This window comes from Eschrichtius robustus, chromosome 15, assembly GCF_028021215.1.
Source record: "Eschrichtius robustus isolate mEscRob2 chromosome 15, mEscRob2.pri, whole genome shotgun sequence".
NCBI classification, from domain to species: Eukaryota; Metazoa; Chordata; class Mammalia; order Artiodactyla; family Eschrichtiidae; genus Eschrichtius; species Eschrichtius robustus.
In genome coordinates, this window is record NC_090838.1 from 11,173,895 (window position 1) to 11,200,017 (window position 26,123).

General features: G+C 37.3%; 1 protein-coding gene across 2 annotated transcripts in view; it reads right to left on the reverse strand.

The window, feature by feature from the left end:
• The window catches only part of NBAS (NBAS subunit of NRZ tethering complex), a 340,101-nt gene that overhangs the window by 21,640 nt on the left and 292,338 nt on the right, over positions 1-26,123 (reverse strand). For both annotated transcript variants that reach the window (XM_068564082.1, XM_068564081.1), the window contains one exon: positions 20,523-20,718. In XM_068564082.1, the coding sequence (XP_068420183.1) occupies positions 20,523-20,718 (196 nt within the window). The remainder of the gene's footprint in view (positions 1-20,522; positions 20,719-26,123) is intronic.

Below are 26,123 nucleotides of genomic sequence, written 5' to 3' on the forward strand. Positions count from 1 at the left end.
GGAACACACACCTGAAACCCACAGCAAAGGCCACGGAATTGCTTTCCGGAAAAATTCAAATTTGATTATTTTGATTAAATGCTCTTTTGGAAACGTTTACAGTGTGCCAAGGGGAAATCCAACAACATCTCCCCACCCCTACTCGCCAAAAAACCTTCAAAAGCTCTACGTTTTACCCAACTTCAAACATCTATGTTAAAAATTGTTTAGAACGAAGTCACAGGAAGGTTCTTAACATTCTTTAGCAAAATAAATTCAAACAAGTAGACTTCCATATAACTGGCTTATTGGCATTCAATGTATGTTATGCTAAAATACTGAGCTGTTTCATGTGAAATTATCATAGTTCACCATACTCAACGTTAGCCAATGTTTTTAGTTTAAATTATCCTGCATTGCTAATTTTCATTTTAGAATGACTATTGCTAAGTCTTCACGTTGTCTAGAAAATTTCTGTAATTTGAAAGTAAAGATTTTACTAAAGTACATTTGACACGGATTTTTTTTTTGCTATAAATCAAAATAAAGTAAAATAACTTTTATTCACATCTCCATTCCTAATGCAAAAGAAGTCTGTCAACTAAAAATACAATTTTTCCTCTCATTCAATAACCAAATGATACTTCTTTTACATTGAGGCAGTCCTCAGGCAAGTCATAATCCCAACACCTCTGTGAATAAAATGTTTGCTATTTGAAGTTAGAAAGCAGTTTTAAATATAAAAGTAAGCCAAAAGCTGGTTCTCTTGTTTCCTAGCCTCTCTCAACATAGATTCTCTATATTTGGACTCAGATGATGATATTCTGAAAGGATAATGAGAATAGATGGTTACCTATATATTTGCTAAATTGTCTATACTAATGCATGTTTCCAAAACATTTGATTTAATGGTCACCCTGGCTCTGACCCCAGCAGTCACCTGAAAAAGTTATACCATGAATTCTGCATTTTCACAAAAGTTGATATGTACAATGAAATTATTGGTAATTACCATGTGGAGTCTTGCTCACACAGTGACCATTCAGATCCTTCAAGACCTGACTTAAAGCCCCATGTCATTCTTCCACAGAATAATAACCCAAAAGCTTTTTCTTGTTTTTAAAATAATTTTATAATACAGTAAGTTAGCTGATCCTTACAACAGTTTTGATGGAGAACTGCACAGGTATTATTAACCTCAATTTACAGATGAAGAAACAGGCTTATCTGTCCTGGTAACACGGCTAGCAAGCAGCAGAGCTGATATATAATTATACTCAGATCAGGATGTTCTGAAGCTAGAGGACTCAGTAAGCTAGAGAAGCTTTGAATTATTTAAATTAGTGGTCTAATTGGGAGTTTGGCAATATTTTCTTGCCTATTTATAAAGAAAGGTTTAAAAAAAAAAACCCTCTCAAACTCAAGACATCCATCTGTCATTATCTGACCTCACCACCTTCAATTCCTCTCCAGCCTCGGGGCCTTCCAGGCGCTCTGTGCATTCATCACTCCCGCTTCCACCTGGGGAACTCTGATCTGCTTCCTCTGCCTGGCACATTCTTTCTTCAGATACCTGCATGGCTCATTCTCTCATTTCTTTCAAATCTCTCAAATGTCACTTTTTGAGGGAACTCACTGCGTAACTACCCCCCCCCCAAAGTAGCATTCCCCCACCCCTATCTACCTCCCTCACCTTGCTTTATTTTCCTTCTTAGCACTTACAAGTATGTGACATATTGCATATTTGTTTGAGAAAACAGAAACTTATTTCTTCACTGGTTTATCCCCACTACTTAAAATAATGCCTGATATAGAGTAAATGCATAGTACTTATTCAGTGAACGAATGAAATAATGATTGGATATACAAATGAATGAATGAAGATAATTTATTTATAAAATCTTGTAACACAGAATTATATTAAATATTCATGGAGTTACCATAAATTTTTGGCGGTTCTTTTTTTATTGGAGATAGATGTAAGGTTTAAAAAAAAGATCCCACCAAAAGGAAATCACTAAAAAAGACCCAGAGGTAGCATGAGTATTGACATTATGTTTCAACCGATGATGCCTTGTGGTCAGCTATGTGATTTCAATAAAGTCCCTTGTTTTGAATCTCATTTTTCCTCGTCTGAAAAATGGGTTCCAAAAATCCCTGATGTCCCAGAAGTTCTAAGGAGGTGTCTGGAGGTCTGCAGCAGGGTAAATGGCTGCTTTCTTCTTTCTGAGTTATAATCTGAGTTTATTTGTAGAGAAGGTTTTGTGCTTAAAAAAATATTTTTTAAACAATTGAATGCTATGTCTCCCAGCAGTGCCAATATTCCAGTTTCTTTAATTAACTGCAGTATAATTAATAACAAGATGATTCTCCTTTACATGAAATGCAGCCATATCACGAAAATGAAGAGACTGGGAAAAAGTGACTCATGTTTTCAATATCATTTAGATTTCTTTCTTTTCAGAAACTATAATAGCTTGTAAATTTTTAGGGCAAGAACTGTATCATAAGGGAAGGAAAGAGAAACTAGAGGCTATAAATTAGATCTCTTTCTGTTTGTTTTTATATTAGTGTACAAATATTAGTTTCCATTTTAAAAAATGTGTTTGCTAATAAGTTTTTTGTACAATGTCTTTCTCACATGTACACAGAATTTTAAGAGTATGGCTTTGTCAGGAAACATTTTCTTCTGAATCCTCACTAATCATTTCAATTATTAGTAACTTATTTTTCAGAGCATTGACACACATGTTTAAAATATAAATGTGAAAAATGTAGTAACTTAACACAATTATCCATTTTGTGTATGGACACTTGCATACTCCCTTGTTATCAAAAAGGATGTCAAATTGTTATTACTCAGCTCTTAAGAAAGCAGTTTTAAATTCTATCGCTGTAGCTACGAAAGCTTTACCTTATATGAGAAGAAAATGGGCCTAAAAATAAACTTGAGCACATGTTTTTTTTTTTTTAACACATGATAAAGAATATACTTTGTTGGATATCATTATATACTCTGATATACAAGTGTTCATCTAGGACTTGTGTCCACATATTAAAATATCTAAATTTATCAAAACTTACCAAAATAACATAAGCTTCTCTTGTTTATCATGTCTATAAGGCTTTAAAAATAAATTCTGGTAACTAAAACTCAAAATGAATTTTTGTATAAAGAAATATAAAAGATAAACATATACAAGGAACTTCCAGCTTGGACAAAATGGCTTTGACCCATTTTTCCCTACTCCTCTCTGCTAAGCACAACTACAAACTATGAAAATAATGAGATACCAAAGGAGAACTCTTAAAGGTGGTAAAAAAGAAAGCAAACTAGTTTGGGACCCTAGGACTGGAGGAACAACGCAGCAGGAGGGTATCTGGTGTTCCTTCATCAACAGAAGGAAGACACTCAGACCCAGTGTTTCCTGACTCCTCACCTAGAAACAGAAGACATCCCAGGTAAGGTCATTTCTCAGAATTCCAGAAGAAAGGGAGAAAGAAAGTGGAGCTGAAAGAGTATTTTAAGAAATAATATCTAAAAGCTTCTCAAATTTGGTGGAAGATATGAATCTACAGGTTCAAGAAGCTGAGCTAACCCCAAAAAGGGTAAGCCCAAAGAAATCCATTCCAAGACACAACCCAATTAAACTCTTGAAAACAAAAGACAAGGGATAATATCTTGAAAACAGCCAGAATAACACATTACCTAAGAAAGAACAACAATTTGAATAACTGGATTAATCATCTGAAACCATGGAGGCCAGAAAGAAGTGGCACAATATTCTTCAAGTGTTAAAAGAACTGTCAATTGAAAATTCTATATACAGAAAAACCACCCTTTAGGAAAAAAAGGAAAACACAAACATTTTCAGATAAGGAAAACTAAAAGAATCTGTTACCAACAGCCCTCATCTTAACGACTAGCTAAAGGAAGCTCTTCAGACAGAAAGGAAATGATAGAAGAAGGAAATTTGGAACATCAGAAGGAAGAATGTAGAATACAAAGAGCAGAAATATGGGTAAATACAATAGACTATACTTTTTAATATAAATTTTCTAAATTATATTTGATGATTAAAGCAAAGATTATAACACCAACTGATAATCAAGGCAATGATATTTAAGATTTTTTTTTTTTTTTTGATGTGGACCATTTTTTTTTTTTCTTTAGTCTTTTATTGATTTGTTACAATATTGCTTCTGTTTTATGTTTTGGTTTTTTGGCCACGAGGCATGTGGGATCTTAGCTCCCCGACCAGGGATCGAACCCGCACCCCCTGCATTGGAAGGCAAAGTCTTAACCACTGGACCGCCAGGGAAGTCCCAAGGCAATGATATTTAAAAGCAGAAAGGTAAAGTGGCCCAAACAGAAGTGATAGTTCCACATTATACTCCAAGACAAGGAAGTCCACTCCTACCACTCTTATTTAGCATCATACTAGGAGTTCTAGCCACTGCAATAAGGCAAGAAAAATAAATAAAAGGCATACATATTAGAAAGAAAAAAATAAAATTCTATTTGCAGATAACATGGTTGTCTACATAGAAAATTCAAGAGATCTACTAAAAAAAAACAAAACAAAAAAACCCCTAGTACTAATGAATGAGTCAGCAAAGGCACAGGACAAAATCAACACAGAAAAATCAACCTCATTTCTATATACTAACAATGAACAAGTGAAAACTGACAATAAAAACATAATACCATTTATAATTGTTTCAAAGAAAATTTTAAAATTTATACGTTCAGGATATATATCCTAAAAAAATATAAAATACTGATGAAAGAAATCAATAAATGAAGAGATACACTGTGTTCATGGATGGAAAGACTCAACCTAGTAAAGATGTCAATTCTCTCTAGACTGATCTACAGGTTTAATACAATGTCTATCAAAATCCCAGAATGGTTTTTTGTAGATTTAGACAAGCTTTTATAAAATGTAAATGGAAAGACATTCCCTAGAATAGCTAAAACTATCTTGACAAAGAAGAATAAAGTGGGGAGGAATAACTCTACTTGATATTGAGATTTATTATTTAGCTACAGTAAGAGAGATAAGTGGTATTGGTAGAAGGATAGAGACAAAGATCAAAAGAACAGAACAGAGAACCCAGCAGCGAATATGCCCAACTTGTTTTTGACCAAGGGCATAAGCATTTCAATGGAGGCCAGATAGTGTTTTCAACAAATGGTGCTGGAGGAAATGGATATCCACAGGCATAAAAGGGAAATAAACCTCAACCCAAACCTTACACTTAATGCAAAAATTATTCAAAGTTGATAAGAGATTTAAATGTATTAAATGTTAAATGTAAAACTATAAAGCTTTAGGAAAAAAAAACATAAGAGAAAACCGTGAAGATCCAGGGATAAGCAAAGTGCCTCGGCTCATAAGACTTGGAGAAACGTGAGAAATCCATGGAGAATTGCCTCTCAGCAGTTTTTTGAGATGTTTACAACCCACCCTGCTGGGAAAGAGTCCAAGACTAGTCTATCTTAATGCCAAACTCTGTTCTTTAGAAAAGAGTATTAAGTGAAGGTTCCTAAACATGGTTTTCTAGATGATCAAAGAGTTAATACTTCTTCTTTTGAAGAGTAATATTTACTGCAAAATTTATTTAAGAAAATGATGACACACTAAGTTTAAAAAGGTACGTCTTTATAATTAGACCCACATATATTAAGCCCCTATACCAATGACTTGAGTTATTTTCACATATACTATGTATTCTTCTTTCATTGATTTTAGCCCTTATAATAAGTTTCACTTATTACTTCTAGTCATTTTCAGTATTTTTTCTTGGGTTTTCCAGACATTAGGATGATACAATCTACAATAATGGTAATTTTGACTTTTTAAAAAGTTACAGCTCCTACTTCTGTTTCTTGTCTTACTACATTGACTAGGATGCTGAAAAATAATAATGATATTGGGCATTCTTGTTTTGGTTTTAATTTTAATGAAAATGCCTTCAAATTTTCAATGTTAAAAAAGTCAGCTATAGTTAAAATCCTAGTGATCAGCAGAGGACATGAAGCACAGCAAATGATCAATACACATTTTTTGATAAAAAATATAATAAAAATATTGATGTTATCTACTTACTTTCTATAAGATGGTTTTGTCCCAATATATTTTCATATCACAACTAGTAATAGTGCTCATTAATGGTAAAAAAAAATTTAAACAACTTCCAGTTGAAGAAAATCATGATGTCATAAATCTGACAAATTATCTAAAAAACAATTTAGGAAGAGAAGTATTGCTCTGAGACAATAAAAGTTAAAGCAAACACATCTCAGAGGCTTACAGAGGTTGTGAGAGCATGTGATTTATATTAATATCATGCGAACTAAAATTCCCTAAAATACCCCAAAACAAGGCACCTGGCTGAGCATGAATGTGGACCTACGAAAGAATGAGATTCTCTCTTTTCTGAGAAGTACTGCAGTCCGCATTGAAATATATATTCCCAGCATCTAAATATATTTCATGAAAGTATAAGAGGTACAGAGAAATGACTTCGGTGTCCAAACAGAATATGAAATGACTATAGAATGTATTTTAAAAGAGAGGAAAAACTAACTGTAGGTGGCTATCAAATGCTCCAATATACTTCATAAGGACTTCATAACATACTTCATAACATACCACATAAGGAGACTCTAAAATAAATAATAAAGGGCAATTAAATTAAATGTGCAGCTTTTAAAATAGTGTTGGTAAAGTCAAAGTAATACAGAAAAATGTTTATTTTGGAGACATTACTGGACCTTTCTGAGGCTTAATTTCCTCTTTTGTTAAGATGAAGATCCTTCATATTTATATCATGGTTGTGAACATTAAATAAGAGGATATGAATAAGATAGCTAGCAAGAGGCTGGCACATGGTAGGCACACAATAAGTGATGGGTATTATTTATATTATCATCTACATAATACGCTAGATATAAAAAAGCAGAAAGCTGGATGTGTGCTATGATTTCTTCTAACAAGAATTATGCCTATAGATTAGGCAGGACAGAAAAAGAATACAAAGAAACATGGCTATTTTAGGATAATGGAACCATGGGTTAACTTTTATCTCTTTTTAAAATCTCATTTACTTGTGCAACAATTAAAGTATTTGAAATGACTCTTAAGCATGCCTCCCAAATATCAGTAAAAATAAAATTGAGAGAAATTGCTATTTTTTTCCTACACTTTGTTTTATTCTGTCCTTTTTCCCAGTGAAAACAAAAGGAACATGTATGTGTTTTAACACCTCTGTCCCTTCCCCAGTGAGCAGGGGGTGAAAATGTTCACTATTTTACAGGCACCGTAGAGTTGGTGACGACTCCATACTGACACCAGTAACGAAATATCACAGGATTTTAAAGGGCAAAATTCGAATGTGACTCAAACCTAAGAATATTTCTTTCCCTTTTGTCTCTGAAAGTGATGTTTCTCTCCTCACTGAATTGGGTGACTTTAGCCCTTGCGGTAAGTCAGTCTGTCAAGCAGCTGCAGCCTCCGTATCAGACAGAGAGCCACTGTCCTTGAAAAAGTGGACTGAGTCACTTACGCTCAGATGAGAACAGCTTTAACCTTAAATTTCTCTGTGGCTGCTTGAAAGTGAACATGACTATCTTAAACTGAGGCACCTCTCCTGAAATCGGCACCTTCCTGTAGGCACTGATAGCAGCTTACCTTACCTTCAGATATTTGTAAACATGAACAAGGTATTAATGCATATGAAAGTACTTTATAAATAGAAGAAAATTACCAACATGTAGAGGATTATTACTGATAGTAGTATCATTAATCCCCATATTCCTATCTTGAATGTGAGTTTATGAGCTGTTCTAAAAGGCTCGTATGATGACACCTGATTTAAAGTTACCAAGGCAACTCCATTCACGAACACAGTAAAGTCAGACTGAGCTTTCTGTACACAGGGCTTCAAAATACAAAACAAACAAAAATCCCTACTTCAACAGATATACAGAAATATGAAAAGGTGACAGAAATGGTCTCTAGAATACTAGACCCTTGTATGTTACAGCTACTCCTTTTATAAGGTTTCTGGTGGCCAACACTGTCTGTTGTGTCCACTGGGTCTAACCAAGATCTCTGGTGAAGGAAAGTCCAATTTTTAGAAGACAAAAAAGTCATAAGCTTCTGCTGGACTTAGTCAGAAGCTGTTAGACTACCCCACCAATCTCAGCAGTGCTTAGACCAGTATCTGGCACACACTAAGTACTCAGTAAACAGTATTATTATTATTAATTATAGTAATTGATTATTATTCTTAGATAAGAGAATATAAACAGAACGTAAATTATGATCATGTCCATTTCTGAGTATAAGTTTTATTAAATAGAAAACATAAAATTGTGGAAATAGGACTAAAGTTTAAATACTAAAAGTAGGATAGCTATCTTCTAGGAGATTTTCCCATTTCTATGGCAGAGAACTAAAGAATAGATGTAGCTATTGGGAGAATTTCATAAGTACTATATCTTGCACTGCTTATAAAAAAGGCAAAATGTGTTGTTGAGACAGCCTGAAGGTTCAAACAACCTTCCCTAGCCCATGCAGAGGGAAGAATATCTACCACAGGAAGGGTGTACTGATAAGGAACAAAGAAACGAGAGATTGAATTATTTCCCACCTTTGCCTCTAGGTCTGGTGATGAGCACAAACATTTAGCCTCTGCTTCTCTCCTAAGGTATATTAGGAAAATGAGTGCCTATTTGTGAACTCCTCAGGAATAAATGGTTCTCAACTGCCATAAAAAGTCTCTCCTAGGGCACAGCAAACATGCCCTTGGGATGGGGGGAAACCCAGTGAAAGAATTAAGTTCCAAAGGGTTTTCCAGATGTTTGAGGCTGTATGTGGGGTGCATAAACACATAAACATACACAAAAAGCTAGCAACCACACTTATGAGCCATGTTCTACAGCCTACTTATTTTATTGTATCTCCAAAGATAGAAATTACACAATAAAGCATTCCATAATCACTCCCCATAAGTGCTGTTGTAACTTCAATACATAATACATATTTTCACATGGCTAAATATAATATTTAATGAAAACATTTTTAAATGAGACATATGAGAGGGGGAAAATATTCTGTTTTAAAATAAGAAGTAAGATTTGCCTTACAAATTTTTTCTCTAGGACAAATAATCAATCATGCCATATGAGCCTCCATAAATACACGTTTACTTTAAAGAACTGCTATACAAGCCAATTTTTTAAGGCCAGATTTTGTTTTTTAGTTAATGTTGATAAGGTATTAATAGAATAATTCATGGAGCTGGAAATGCTTTCACTGTAGTGTATCATTCAGACTCAGGTGGAATACTGGCCCTGCCACCTCATAGCTCTGTGACCATGTAAAAATACCTCACCAAGCCCTAGTGTTTTCATTTGTAAAAATAAGGTAATAATACCTAACCTATCAGGGTACTTTGAGAATAATATAACATAATATATAACATAATACAGGACAATATACATACATACACACACACCTGTATAGGTATCTAACACTGAGTTAACTAACATTGAGCTACTATGGCAGCCACAGTATTGGTAGTTCATTATTATACATCATTCTGCAATGTTTTAGCAGAGGTACTATAAAGATTTCTTAACTACTCTGAGCCTATTTGCTCATGTGTTGAATGGAATGATAAGATCACCTCCATCAAAAGGGTTATTATGGGGGCTTCCCTGGTGGTGCAGTGGTTGAGAGTCTGCCTGCCAATGCAGGGGACACGGGTTCGAGCCCTGGTCTGGGAAGATCCCACGTGCCGCGGAGCAACTGGGCCCGTGAGCCACAACTACTGAGCCTGCGCGTCTGGAGCCTGTGCTCCCCAACAAGAGAGGCCGCGATAGTGAGAGGCCCGTGCACCGCGATGAAGAGTGGCCCCCGCTTGCCGCAACTGGAGAAAGCCCTCGCACAGAAACGAAGACCCAACACAGCCAAAAATAAATAAATAAATAAATAAAAATAAATTAGAAAAAAACACACACACACAAAAAAAGGGTTATTATGATTTGTATCAGTTTCATAACGATATCACAGGGAGACCTGTGTCAAAATCTTCCTGTGATTTAGGAAATTTCCTTTTTTTCTTGTAAATATGCTAATTTGGCTGCCTTGATAATTATGTAAGCAACAAAATTCCTCATTAAAAAAATGGATCCATGACTTTGCCTTATAATCAGCTTCTCTATTGTTCTGTGTTTAATGAAATGTTCCACCATTCACTCGTCCTTGACCGGAATCATGGAAGTCCACACTGAAACATCTTTTTTGCCAACACGGCTAATTTCAAATGTTGCATAATACAGAATTATCTATCCAATATACATCCTAAAATTTATTCCAGTCACTGCATCTTTTAAAAATGGGATGTTGTTTGCATGTTGTGTGTACATTCTGCTCATTTTGTCTGAAAACATTTTAAATATGCTAATATCCCCATGTAAACATCAATTGTAAACAACTGATTGCAATTTCTCTATGGACAAAATCTTCCACCTGTAGGGATGTAGGAAAACATAATTTCTAGTAAATGTTTTTATTATTTTTTTTTTTAAAAAAGGGTTATTATGAGGTTTGAATGATAAGATACACATACAAAGCCTAATGTTTGGTTCATAGATGGCCCTAAAAAACATGAAAACTGATAGTATGTGAAGCATCTTCTCAGCTGAAGGAAAAACAGATTTCTGCTGTAATGACCAGAGTTTTTATTTTGAATCTATTTTTATTACAGTTGGAAGTTATCCAGAGAATTATGTGTAGTAGAAGAAAATGGTGGCCATTGAGTTATGTGGCCTCCTATATATTCTATATATAGAATACCTACATATCCTCCAAAACAAAAAGAACAAGAACAAATAAAACTACATAAAACCCATACATTCAGCACAATTACAGGCCAAGAGTGTCTAAACTTCAAAGTATCGTAAGTGAAAAAGAAAGAACACCAAACTCCAAAGAATGATCTCTCACATTCCATGTAAATGTTTCACATATTCAAAAAGTGGATCCATAATTGAAATAAACACGAAGAGCAAAAACCATACAAATAGAAATAAAATTAATCTATCTATACTATAAATGAATAAGCAAATCACAGTGGAGGTGGTTTGTGTGTGTGTGTGTGTGTGTGTGTGTGTGTGTGTGTGAAAGAGAGAGAGAGAGAAGGGGAGAGACGGAGAGAGAGAGGGAAGGAGAAGTAACCTTGAAAAAAGATTTTTGAGTACTATTACTCTAAGGTTAAAGACAAAAAGAGCTCTACACAAATATTCTAGCTAGTAAGTTGGCTGGAATTTCCATAACTACTTTATGTGTACTCTAGGATTAAGCAAATAAATAAATACACTGTGGATAATGAGAGTCAAGTTTCTCACTGACAGAGAAAGGAGTTCACAAATAAGGAAGGAGAGAAGACTAAACTGTGTGGAACTGGATTGGAATTGGAAGGATCAACACAAACTCATGGTTTGCTTGGTTTTTTTTTTAATTAATTAATTTATTTATTTATTTTTGGCTGTGTTGGGTCTTCGTTTCTGTGCGAGGGCTTTCTCTAGTTGCGGCAAGTGGGGGCCACTCTTCATCGCGGTGCGCGGGCCTCTCACTATCGCGGCCTCTCTTGCTGCGGAGCACAGGCTCCAGACGCGCAGGCTCAGTAATTGTGGCTCACGGGCCCAGTTGCCCCGCGGCATGTGGGATCTTCCCGGACCAGGGCTCGAACCCGTGTCCCCTGCATTGGCAGGCAGACTCCCAACCACTGCACCACCAGGGAAGCCCCAAACTCACGGTTTTTTAAATGAATATAGACAGACATAAAAATAGATGTAGACATATGTGTGCTCTGTCCCCTAAGAGGATCTAGAAGCTATAATACCACTGCATCAATGAGTACACCTAGCACCCGAGTCTTGGCTTCTAAATGTCATTCTTTATTAAAAAAATCAAGCTCTTTAAAGTCAATGACTGAATCCAGATTCAGGCAAGGAAAGTGTAAGAGGGTCTCGAACATCTGTGGTTCAAAAAGTGATGGGATTGGCACAAGTCAAAAGGATGCAGAAGAAAAGCTGAAAGGTTCCCAATGGAAAAATCTGAGATAATTTGAGCAAAGCATTAAAATGGTGATAGTAATAGATTACAACCACAGAACAAAATGAGAATCCTTGAGCTTGTAGTGATGTAAATAAATAAATAAATGAATAAATGAATAAATACATACGGGGGAGAACAAATGATAAAAAATACCATTTGGGAGACACCAGTTAATAAGTGATCATTAACTCAGGCAACAGTCATCAATGCATGCTAAAATTAGCTGGTGAAAGTATGGTGAGAAACAGGGCTTACACAATCTCAAAGTACCTCAACACAAGACATTTATTAATCCCAAAGGGAAAAAAGATAATTTTATATAGAAGAAATATGGTTGACACCACCTCAATCAAGTGATCAAAACGAACAAGGTCAGTAAAGGAACACAACAGTACCGTATATCTCCTAAGAACGTACTGGGAAGGACCCAAAATCACTTCTGTGGTATTCTCACCAAAAATGCACAACTTGAATACACGAACAAAACTCAGACAAAGTCAAATTTAGTGGCATTTTACAAAATAATTGGCCAGTGCTTTTTAAAAAATGTCAAGGTCATAAAAGGGGGGGGAAAAAAAGAATGAGGAACCATTTCAGATTACGGGACCCTAAGGAGACATGGCATTAAGTGCAATGTGTGACCTGCATTGGACTCGTATCAGAAAAAAACATCAGTGGGCCGGCCGACTGACAAAATCTGAATGATGGGTACAAAAGATGAGGTATTGCATCAGTGTTAGCTGTAGTCATCTGAGATGGTAATATTTGGTGAACCTACATGAAGAGTATGTAAAATTCTTTGTACAGTTGACATAATATTTTTGGTATCAAATATAAAATTTTCAAAATGAAAAGTTAAAAAAATTAGAGAAGTTATGTCCAACTACCTCATATCCGCACCACTCTCCGATATTCAAACACTTGTATTTCTCCTGCTTCCTTCCCCGTGTTTTTCTTCAACTTCTCCCTCTAATGCATTAGAGGAATGAAGAGACAATAGCAGTGCAGCTCCTTGGGAGCACAACGGCCACTAAGCAAAGGGCACTTGGATATAACTGTCCCACTACAAACAAAGCCAACTGGGACCTGAGCAGACCCCGGGAGAAGGGTGCCCTGTGCTGGCGTCAAAGCCGTCCCCATCCAGTGACATTTACTAAACTCAAGTTTATTTCCCAGGAGGTGGTAGCTGTGAACTAAGACCCACGTACGGCCATGAGGACACTCTGCCTGCGCGAAGGGGGTAAACAGGGCCTCCCTGTTTCACTCCCACTCCCCAAAACAGTGCTGTTGAGATTTAAAACACACTACTGACAGCCCTGAACTTCGTGTCTTTCTCCACAAAACCGGGTTCTTCTGTATTTCCTGGCTAGTTAAGGAGCACCACTTCCTCCCTGGTAACTTTCGCAGAAATCAGAAAGGCACTGGCCTCGTGTCTCATCCCCCGCACCCAAGCAGTCACCGAGTCCACTGGTAGAAACTCCTTCAGCTCCCTTTTCTATCCTCTTCCATCTTTGAAGCTGATACAGAGTTCAGGGCCAAGGTCAGGCAACTTGACCACAGCCTTTGTCCCCTAACTGGTGCCCCTCCAGTCCCGTGTTCACGCAGAGGTCAGAGGGCTTCTCCTAAAGCCCGGATCTGATCACGCTGCTTCCTGGGCACCAATTTTCCTGGAGGCCTTAGTGTCACTGAGGTAAAAGCTGAGCAGGACACTGGGGCGTCTCCACCGTCTGACCTGCTTCTCTCCAGTTTCATCTCCCAGTGGCTCTTGCTTCCACACCGTACACCCAGCTGTGCTGAACTCAGGTCAAGAATGCCCTCCTCAGAGCAGTCTTCCTCACCACCTCCAGACAGAACAGCTACCTGCCCTCCTGAGCCCACGCACCATGCAGACTTCTACCACAGCACCGAAGCACTTATTTACTTCTTGGTTCACAAATCTACATTCTCCATCGGATCGGAGTCCCCACACCAACAGCGTCCATCTACCGGGACCGGAGTCAGAGCTTAGCATGTGTGATTCCATTTAACCCTCACACATATTATTCCCATTTTACACATGAGGAAACTGAGGTTGTAAGAGGGTCAGTAACTGTTCAAGTCCCCAGAGCTAGTCAGTGGTGAAACTGGGATTTGAATGCAGGTCTACCTGGTGAAGAGCCCAAACGCTTTACTACCACCTGCTTTGTCTCTTTTTCTAACCCCAGAGAGTACACAGTGAACGGTGCATAATCTACGCTTGAAGAATCTTCGATGACTATTTCACACAGTGTACAGTTCAAACAGCAGTTATTAGGCACATTTTTCAGAATGTTTTAACTGAGCAGCAATTAACACATATAATGCTGTGTATTGAGAGAGTGAAAAATGCTAAAAGATGAAGCAATGTTTTCTGTTCTCTGAATCAAACTCCTGACTTCTCACACTTAATCACATCCAATCCACATAAAGTGACAGTGGGAAGAGAAAAGGACAGCAGAGCATGCTACCGAAATGTTACTGCTGAATGTATTCCCCTGGCAAATAGGCAGAGGAGTACCATAGGGCCAAAAAGAACACAGCCTTCCAGATCACACAGAGCTGGATTTGAACTCCAGTTCTATAGCTCACAAGCTGGGTAGGTAGGTCATGTAACCGCATCTTCTAGGTCACGTGACCTCATCTAAAACACAGCGAATGGTAACTACTCTGCAAGGCTGTTTTAAAGATGAAGTGCAGCGATGTGCACGTAGGACAGACACATTCCACAGTCTCCTTATCTTCCCCCAGTGATGCCAGTGACAAGAGGGTGAAGTCTTTAAAGGGAGAACCCATGATTCATAAGGAAGGACCTTCTCGAGGTCTCCAGACATTTGCAGAACCCAGTAACACGGATGCTCGCTTAACTTTAATCATTTTAGGAAAAAGGCACATTGATCTCTTGCTCATATTTGGACAAACGGGCTTGTGATTTGTTTGCTTCCACGTGAGAAGCAACTAGCTGGTCAGAAATCACCATCGGCAAAATACCGCAAGTTAATACAAAATAGTATCAATCTAAAAGCACCAGGCCACTCTCTAAGGGAACAGTTGCATTATTCCAAGCAAATCATTTTATTTGCATGTAAGGGGGAAGCAGCATGGTCTAACCATCATTCATGGCAAGAACGTCGGACTGAATGTCAGGAGTCTCGGCCTTGCCACTTTAAAGGTGACCCTGGACATGTTTTTTAAGATTTAATATTCATTTATTCGACAAATATTTACTGAGTGTCTGTAAGACCCCTGTTCTCATGGAATTTATATTCTAATGGAAGAAGAAAGACATCACATAATAAATAGACAGACAGATAGAGGGGAAGAAGTTAGCAGACAGGGGTAAGTGATTAGAAGGGAAAAATGCTCATAAAATAGGTTGTGACTGGGTGATGTAGTCACTTTGGAAAGGGTGACATTTATGCTAAAATCTGAGGACGGAACTTCTTCCTTTTCGGACATCCACATCCCTCCTATAAAATGTGACTACTGACCACGGATGCTTTTGAACGTGTCTTCTAGTTCTAGGAATTTGTGATTTCATGGCTATTAGAGAAGTATTCGTGTGAACACATATTTTTAACATCAAATATTATCCTATATTTAAGAAAATCCTTTATGGCAATGAGTCTCAGCTTTGAAGACATTTAAGGTAACAGTAATTCTTCTGTAAGGAACTAAATATAGCTTTGTACACTTAACTTTTCCTACTGATCTTTGTCGGAGCTCTGTCTGACAAGGAAGTGAGCATTTTGTTGATGTTTTGGCAAATGAAGCCAAGCTGGCCTCTGACGAGAAGGGCTAATGTATCCTTCCATGTATACATGAATTTGTAATGAGGTTAGAAGTTGTCTTAAACTAATTCTTTCTGTTGATCACTTACAACCACAAATTCAGACAGACTGAAATTTTACAAAGTGAAATGAAACTCTAAGCCACATGTTCTTTTTTACATAAAAACAGAAAAAAAAAACTGAGGTGATGGGGTATGGAATTTTTTAAGGAAACATCAGTATTCTGACCCATATTTTTCATGTACCAGTTAACTCGAAAATTACCAAACCTGAAAAACTCAGATACATTGTACCAAGGGAATTAACACATTACATTCATTCCCCGCCCCCTCTACATTCCTCCCTCCCCTCCCTCTGTCTCCCTGCTGCCCGCCAAGCTGGGGCACATTTCTGGGATGGAAACGAAGGCCTTTCAAGCTGTTGAAAAATGAGGGCCCCTGAATGTTTAATTCTGTTAACTAATCATTAGAAAACTAGAAATCGCTGTCTCTCTGGGAACCAGTGAGGTAGCAGGCTCCACAGACTGTGTGTTTAATTTTGCAGGAGCTGGCTGGTTTCCCAGCAACACATTGATTTGTGGGATCACTACTTTGGGCACCTTGAGGATAATTAAATATTAAGTCCTTATTTGATGTATGCAAAGTCTGCCAAAGAGGATTACCAGCCTCAGTGAAAGTAGCAGTCCCACATTTTCTGGTAATTGAACATTGCAATGTCATTACCTATTCTTATCTTTACACTGTAAGACTCTGTCTCTATCCTTAATATTACCTTTGAGGATGGAAAAGGAGATAGGGAGAAATTAAGAAAATGAGAGCCCGTGCAATCAACATTTTGGGGTCTTCTAGGTGTTTGGGATATGGAGATGAAGATGACAGTTTAATGTGTGTCGAAGAAATGACAGAGGTGAGCAAACCATCCTCTGTCTCCTCCGGTTCAAGGCTCCATTTTACATACCAAGCAGCCAAGGCTCACAGTTTAAGAATCTTCTCCAAGATCATAAACAACAGTGGAGGGAGGATGGAGAGACATGCATGTGATTTGTCCACCAGCGCCCCAATCTTTCTACTGGTCTAGTGAGAGGTAACACAGTTTTTTAAAAACAGTAATGGAGACTACCTCAAATTTAAACTATGGGCATAGTTCTACAGCATTCCAGAAGTTGTTGCTACTTCCATTCTGATGCTACAAATTTTTTGCATTCATTTTCCAAATAGCAAACAGCTATTTATAAGGCAGCGTTCCCCTACCAAATTCACTTGCCCTCCAAAATAGATTTGAATAAGCAATGCCAGGCTGACATAGAATACTTAACTTTTAAAGGAGGAGGAGGAGGAGGAGACACTCAGCGATTTAACTTATTTTGAAGAAGTCTACAAACGAATAACATAATTAAGCCACTATGGTAGTTTTTTTTTTCTTTTTAATTGAAGCATAGTTGACTTGCAATGTTGTATTAGTTTGAAGTGTATGACATAATGATTCGCTATTTTTATAGATTATACTCCATATACAGTTATTGTAAAATATTGGCTATATTCCCTGTGCTGTACATTACATCCTTGTAACTCATTTGTTTTATACCTAACAGCTTGTACCTCTTAATCCCCTTCACTTATCTTGCCCTCTCCCTACCGCTCTCCCCTCTGGCAGCCATTAGTTTGTTCTCTGTACCTATGAGTCTGTTTCTGTTTTGCAATATCCATTTGTTTTATTTTTTAGATTCCACACAAAAGCGACAACATACAGTGTTTGTCATTCTCTGACTTACTGGGTTGGCCAAAAAGTTCGTTCAGGTTTTTTGTTACATCTTACGGAAAAAGGCCAAAATTCAACCTTTTTGGCCAACCTAATATTTCACTAAGCATAATACCCTCCAGATCCATCTGTGACGCTGTAAATGGCAGGATTTCATTCTTTTGTATGGCCTAGTAATGTGCCACTGGAGACATGTATCTGTAGATCTATGTATCTCACATTTTCTTTATCCATTCGACTGCTGACAGACACTTAGGTTACTTCCACATCTTGGTTATTGTAATTAGTGCTGTTATGGACACTGACATGCATGTATCTTTTCGAATTAGTATTTTCATTCTTTTTGGATATATACCCAGGAGTGGAACTGTGGGATCATATGGTAGTTCTATTTTTAATTTTTTGAGGAACCCCCATACTGCTTTCCATAGTGGCTGCCCCAATTTACACACCCACCAACAGTGTGCTAGGGTTCTCTTTTCTCCACATCCTTACCAGCCACATGTAAAAAAATGAAATTAGAACATTTTCTCACAACTTATACAAAAATAAACTCAAAATGGATTAAAGACCTAAATGTATGGTAGTTTCCTTATTTCCACTACCAAATACTTTAAGAAACTCAGATCATTAGCTTCCAAGGACCAGGAAATTGTTCTTATACAGAGGGAAAGTAAGAGGAGGTAGAAAATCTAAAAAGCGAAGGAGACATGAGATGACTTTTACTAAAGTCAAGAGACATCCTGGAGAGATGTTTTTTGAGGGCCTGAAAAGTTCACACCACCAGAGGAAACAGTGGTGAAACGAGGAGCAGCAGACAGACTTTGCAAATGAGAGACAACAGTTTGTATTCAGTGAAATTAAAGTCAAGTCAGTCTAGAAAAGTGCATGGAAAAGCATTCTTGACAAAGCTAAGCTCCCTTAAATACTGTCTTTGGAAAAAGTTCAGCTAAGATGAAATTAAAATCTCAGAAATAGCCAGAAGTCACTGAAGTCATCTAAAAGCTGCAACTTGTTCTCTGAATAACTGGAACATCAAGGAAAACTTAAAAGAAGAAATAGTGGTTATACTTATATTATTTCTGAAGCGTTTAGACCCAAATATCAAAGTGTATGTTCTAATGTTTCAACACAACAGGTAAGATGGATATTTTCTTCTTTTCCCAGTTTCCACGTTGCTTCATAACATTCCCGGTGCACAGATCCGACATGAAGTGAGGCTCCAACCACAGAAGCCGGCCTCATCGTCCTGCCAGGATAGAGGCATCAAGGAAGATGCAACTGAAAAAGGCTGAGAACTTGAAAAATGGAGGTTCTGTCAGAAAAGTACATAAAAGTCAGAGCTTCCATTTGTTTCAGGATGAGTCAGCACTTAAGGTTCCACACGGCAAAAATAACGCGACCTAGTTTGGAGCTTACCTCCGAGATGCTATGGGAAACTTCGGGTCTGCTGAAAACAAGCACACCTCGAGCATTCACTATGCCAGGGGCCTGGAGTATATGTCATAGCCCATTGCATTAGTGTTCACACACTGCTCTTGAAAAAGCCTGTTAGTGGTCTCTTGATGCAATGCAAAGCAAAATGCTGAGACTAAATAATGTGATATGGTCATGATGCTTCAGAGAGTATTATTCAGATATTGGTGACTTTTAATACAATCCATTTCAGCAGTTTGGCAAGATTAGAGAATCTTTGATAAGTCCATCTTGTTTGAATCTCAAATTCCCTAACTCTGAAGAATAGATAACAGTATTTACCTGTTTCTCTCACAGAGGGAAATGAGAATATATGAGGTAATTCTAAAGAAGCTCTGAGAAGAGTCTCGAGATATCCTTAATATTTGGTTCTTTTTAAAAAGAAGTTCATTGTTCTTTAAATGAAATAATAAGGAAACAAACAGAAATTATAAAGCAAAGCTTTAAAATTAGAAGGTAAATTGAGTTGGAATCAGACTTCCAGGAAACTCTTTTGCAGACTAGATTAACCTAGGAAGTCTTATTTTCTAACTTCTATTGGCCTGCAGTCTACTCTGCAAGCTAAAGCACTTGATTAAGTGCTGACTCTTAGATCCTACGCTTTCAGGACGCATCAGTTTAGAATCTAAGCCAAAATTCAACAGCCACCGTATTCCTTTGATTTAGGAATTGGCATTTCCACTTACTCAATCAACAAGCATTTAAGCTCTGAATGTGTGCACAGCATACTTTGAGGGATTTGAAAAATGATAGGTATATCCTCCAGGGTTTCTCAGTTTTCAGGTAGTGGGGAGACAAAACTTTTACTAGTAGTAATAACAGCAGTAATAATAATAATAATAATAGATCAAATGTGTGGACCTCAAGGTTCAATTAATTAAGTTTGAAATGGTCAGGGAAGGGTCCAGAGAGGTGATGGACTGAGTGAGCCCTGAAGGATGATATGGAGAAACCAAAGATCTCGTGTGTCTGCTGCATTTTGTCTGTCTGCATACAGAAGAGAAGGGAGGGCATTTTAGTGCCTGGGCAGAGCATAAAAGAAATGAAATAGCTATACTGCACACTGAATTTCCACTTAGATCTGCGTTTCTCCAGGGAAAGGGTGAGCTGCCATAATTAACGGATACTATGAAAAATCCTGACTGCATCCTATGAAGAGAAAAATTAGATACACATGTTAGGTGACTGAGGCATCATCTACTATGCATATTCAAACCTACGGAAAAATAAAAACAAAATTTGTTGCACATATTTAACTACTACATAGTTGGACTGATGAACACACTGGGAAGTTTGCATTAGCAAGCTGACTATTCACCTGAAGGTGGTTTAAAGTAATCAAGAAATGAGCAGTCAGACGCTCCCTTACCTGTCTCTGGGGCCAAGTGGCTTTGAGGATGGCCTCCGTTCTAAAGAACACAAGGAGCTTGCCATCCTCCTCGGTCAGGTGAAACGACTGTCCCAGAATCTGCAGCACTTGAATACGGGGCCTCACGGGCCAGGCGTCGTCAGCACAGAAAGGCCGCAGCCACTCCAGCAGGTCCTCAGAGGACACCAGCTGTTCTCTGCAAAATCAAGGGTTAGATTAAAAAGAAAAAAAAAGACTTAGTAGTTTCTAATTCCAGTAATCAAATGAGGTGACTGATCTAAACAACTGTTTGTTGGGTGACTTTATTTTTTTTTCTACTGCGAGGAAAAATGTAGGTTTTAAATGGCTTAAAGCAAACCACATTAGGTGTTTAAAAACTATGTAAAATGCATGTGATAGTTAAACAGTACCATATTCAAATGAGTTACAGAAAGCAGATAAAAATAATCAATATGTTCTTAGCTACTCCATTTCTTAAGCAAAGTTTACTAAGAAGCACGGCTTATTTCAAAGTTCTATGAAGATGTTATGCCCATGCCCATCCAGTTCCCAGGGCTTAAAAGACTCTCTTTTTATTGAATTGAATTGACGACTAGCTCAATGGGCAAAATTAAAGATTTCCAAATCAAACAGTTTTCATTAGAACACTGCTTTAGAGTGATAACTGTTTCTATTGATAATAGTTCACATAGGAGGGTGCTAGAGTCTTGGATAACCAGGTAGGCATCTGGAAAAAATCTTTGATTGAAATATTATTATTTTAGTCTTGGCAAACAAAATAACTCTTGTAATACAATTATCATGAATGGCTTATCTCATCAACTAGTTAATAACTTTGAATTCAAAGAAAAAGAAAAAAGTATGGTTTATTTCTACTAATGATACTAATAGTGCCAGGCATCATTCAGTAATTTTATATAAACTATTACTAGTTTGACAATAACTATACAAAGTAAACATATTTAATTTGTACATATTTTATTGAAATTTTTTTCAGTTTTATTGAGATATAATTGGCATATAACATTGTATTAGTTTAAGGTGTACAACGTCATGATTTATGTATATTCTGCAAAATAACTACCACAGTAAGTTCAGTTAACATCCATCATCTGATATAGTTACAAATTTTTTTTTCTTGAGATGAGAACTTTTAAGATCTCTCTTAGTAACTTCCAAATATATATTGTTAACTATAGTCAACATGCTGTATATGTAAATTCCATTTTATAGATGAGGAAACAGGCTTCATGGAAGTGATAGTATATGCCCACAACAACTATACTAGTGCAGTATGACCCCAAAGTCCATGTTCTTTCTACTATTTTTCTGTGATAGAATTTAAATAAGGGGTTAGAGTATCAAATTTGATACTACCTTAAAAATAAAATATGAATGTGTGATTATTAAAGAACTGGGAGGTCTAAAAGGATTTGTCAAAGGGGACATTTGTACAACTTTCTATCCAGTACTAGAATCTTTTCACTTATAATCCCAAATGGACCATCTTAGGAAAACAACTTATTTGATGATGATGTCGATGAATTACTACTATCGATGACTGTTAAGAGGTCACTCATACAGAAGTCTCACTTCCACAAGGCCCTAGAGATCCAGGCTAAAGCACTGAATTATATAGATCCTTTTATAACCAGATCCTTAGGCTTTCACCAATACATCACCCACATCAAGTTCCAAATTCCATGAACTAACAAGACCACATAAAATTTTTTTAAAACTTCTGAGAATAAAACTCCACAATAGGGGGCTTCCCTGGTGGCGCAGTGGTTGAGAATCTGCCTGCCAATGCAGGGGACACGGGTTCGAGCCCTGGTCTGGGAAGATCCCACATGCCGCGGAGCGACTAGGCGCATGAGCCACAATTACTGAGCCTGCGCGTCTGGAGCCTGTGCTCCGCAACAGGAGAGGCCGCGATAGTGAGAGGCCCGCGCACCGCAATGAAGAGTGGCCCCCACTTGCCACAACTAGAGAAAGCCCTCGCACAGAAACGAAGACCCAACACAGGCATAAATAAATAAATAAATAAATAAATAAATAAATAAATAAATAAATAAATAAAATAAACCCAAAGTTTAAAAACAAAAAACAAAAAACTCTACAATACCACTGAGTATTTCTCTCAGTGTGCATTCTTTAATATACTTGCCAATACAATTTCAGGGCAATTTAAATTTAAAAAAACCAAAGTTAGTTATTTGTATTTAGGAATAAATTACAAAGTGCCATGGACAATTGGTTCAAACATTTCCTAAATTTACAAAGACATTTGTTAGTTTTACCTATGAGTGTCACTCTTAATATGTATCAGAAATGTCAAAACTGGGGTGCAAAAGAAGCAGAATGCTATAAATATTTCCTGGATATCTACTACTTGCAAAGCAAACAGACAGTATTGTGTAGTGGAAAGAGTATTATTTTGGAATTTGATGGACCTATGAATCTTTTCCTAACAACTCTCAATAAAAATCATGAAATGTCATCATTCCCGTTTTACAGTTAAGTAGACAAAGGTCCTGAAAGTGTGTCTCTTGGAGTCTTTGCAACCAAGATAACTTATATAAAGTACCCAGAATTGTATGTGGCACAGAGGAAGGATTTAATAAACAGTAACCATCATCCGAATAATCATCATCATTTTATTATCAACATCAACAGAGTACTAGTTTGTACTGGATGATCAGGGATGAACAATTATATGATCTGTGCCTTCAAAGAATAATAATACAATGAAACAGAAAGACTTCACAAATGACTATTCTCTAAATATTAACATAATATAAATGTGAACAATTGTTTTGAAGAAAGAGTGAGTAACATCAGGGAAGGCTTCACAGAGGACGTGGCCTCTGAACCAGATCACAAAGGGCAAATGGAAGGCACATTAAGTAGAAAGGTGGGAAAATATAATCCAGATAAAGAGAAGAGCAAGGGAAAAAAAAAAGTTCAAGATTTCAAAGGACACAGCATGTTCAGGGAGCAATAAAAGCACAGCTGTCTGGGGGTCAATCAGAGGAGACAGCAAAGAGAGGACAGGTCTCCTGACCTGGATAACCAGGAGCTCGCACACAGGCTGAAAAGGTGGCGCACCTTCAAGCTCTGAAAGCACAGGCTTTGCAGGCGTCAGCCCAGATTCCGTTCCCAGAATGACCACTTCCTGACAGCACTACACTGACCAAGAAGTCACTTAATGGTTCTGAGCCTCAGTGTCTTATTTGTAAATTGGAGATAGATAATGACCCCTTACTTGTGAAGTGGCTGAGAATGAAATACATAAAATGAAATAATAAAGCACATAATACATTATCTGGCACATAACGAAGAAATTCAATTAGTGGCAGCAATGATTATTGAGGACATTGGTCTTACATGGTGTGGAATGGGAATGATGGAGGGTTTCTGAGCAGTGAAATATCATAGTCATGTTAGGGCTTAGAGAGGTGTGCAGGCCGGGGCACGCCCTTTGGGTGAGGCCTACACTGGTCAAATTAAGTGTAATTCAAGAGAAAAGAAGATTAAAGTACATTTTGGGCTTTGAGTCCAAGCCAATTTCACATAATAAGAAGCTGATATTTTTGACCCTGTCACCCAAGTGCCAAGAGGGGAGCAGGTAGGATGAGCTAGAATGGGAAGAAGCTGGAGTCAAGAAGACCAGATGGAAGTTACAAAAATAATGCAAGACCTGCATACAGTGAACAAGAATGAAAACTGTTAATAATAAACTATGAAAGCTTACTGTGTGCCATGAATTACATCACTTCATCGTCACTATCTTTTTCATGTATTCTGTTATCATCTCCAGTTTGTAGATGAGGAAGCAACCAAAGAGACGTTTAATAACTTGTCCACAGTCACACAGTAAGTCGTGGAGCCAATATTTGAACTTGGACTATCCTACTGCCTTGTCAATCACTATGCAATGTTATTGAACCAAATGGGGGCAAATTCCAGAACACTGTGGCAGTAGATTAAAATTATTCAGGTACTGATGTGATACAGAGAGATTATTATCACAGCGTTTTCCAAGTCATTACATTTAGATTCCTTTTACCTGACAACTTGCTGTGCAGTTGATAACATTGGACATTTTGGAAAAAACTGCTCTAAGTTTTGGTTGATACTTCAAATACATAATAAAATTACGAAAACTCATTCCTAAAACAGAAACATTGTGTTCTAGAAGCACTATGTTATAGATGAGCTTGGCTATGTATACTGTGAACATTTGCGCTCAATAAGACTGCACAGAAATGAAAGGCAGCTCTGTAGGAAAAGCTGTCCAGGAAATCGACTAGACAGTATCTCCTAAAGTTTTTAGCTGCAAAATAGTTTACATTTTAATTTCAATTTGAGTTTTTAAAATTCGTAGTCTTTCTTATGATTCGGCAAATATACACACACACATATACAGAGGCAGAGAAAGAAAAACAGAATGTTAGAATTGTGATAGAATGTCAACAATTGGTGAATCAAGGGGAAGAGAATATAGTCATTATTTTTCAATCTTTGCAACTTTTCTGTGGGTTTGAAATTTTTCAAGATAAGCAGGTGGGTAAAAAATAACCAATTGCGACTTTCTTTTTTAAATATATTTATTTATTTATTTATGGCTGCGTTGGGTCTTCGTTGCTGTGTGTGGGCTTTCTCTACTTGTGGCGAGTGGGGGCTACTCTTAGCTGCGGTGCGCAGGCTTCTCATTGCGGTGGCTTCTGCTGTTGCAGAGCACGGGCTCTAGGCTCACGGGCTTCAGTAGCTGTGGCACACAGGCTCAGTAGTTGTGGCGCACGGGCTTAGTTGCTCCGTGGCATGTGGGATCTTCCCGGACCAGGGCTTGAGCCCGTGTCTCCTGAATTGGCAGGCGGATTCTTAACCACTGCGCCACCTGGGTAGCCCCCAATTACGACTTTTACAATGTAAAAAAAAAACCAGAATGGGAAGGAAAATGATTCCATTTTTATAGCATTTTATGGAGGCAAGGAGAGGGTTTAATGAGCTTAGGAATAAAAAGAGAACATGATTTCAAAACATTTTTACCTTATTATAAAAGAGATATACAAATGATTTTAAAAAGATATAAAATAGGTAATAGAGAAAAGTATCTCAGTTTCATTGCAAATACACAGACATTTGCTTCTACCTCTTTCCCTATAATGAGGATTTCTGTGGTGGGGGAAGGTTATTATACTACACAGGGTAATTCAGTACACTATTTTTTTAAAAAAAATTAACTACTAAAGGAAACACACACACATTCACACAATCAGTTTGGGCCCAAAAGATAAGGAGTCTTCTGAAATATACGAGTAGTTCTACTAACAGAAGAGAACAACAGCAGCAACAATGACAACAAAACTAGGTTCACTGAATGATTAATTTGAGAATATGATGTTCTACTAGGTAAGTAAGGTAGTATAAGAGGATATTCACAAAACTACAAAGGAACGGAAAAGAAATGCCAACTAAACAAAGGCAATTATTGAATCAAAGAAAAAAGACAGATTCTGAGAATATTAACAAGCTGATCCTTTGTATAAGAGCTTGCAGATTCTGCATGGCATAAACGTATGAAGATAACCCAACCTT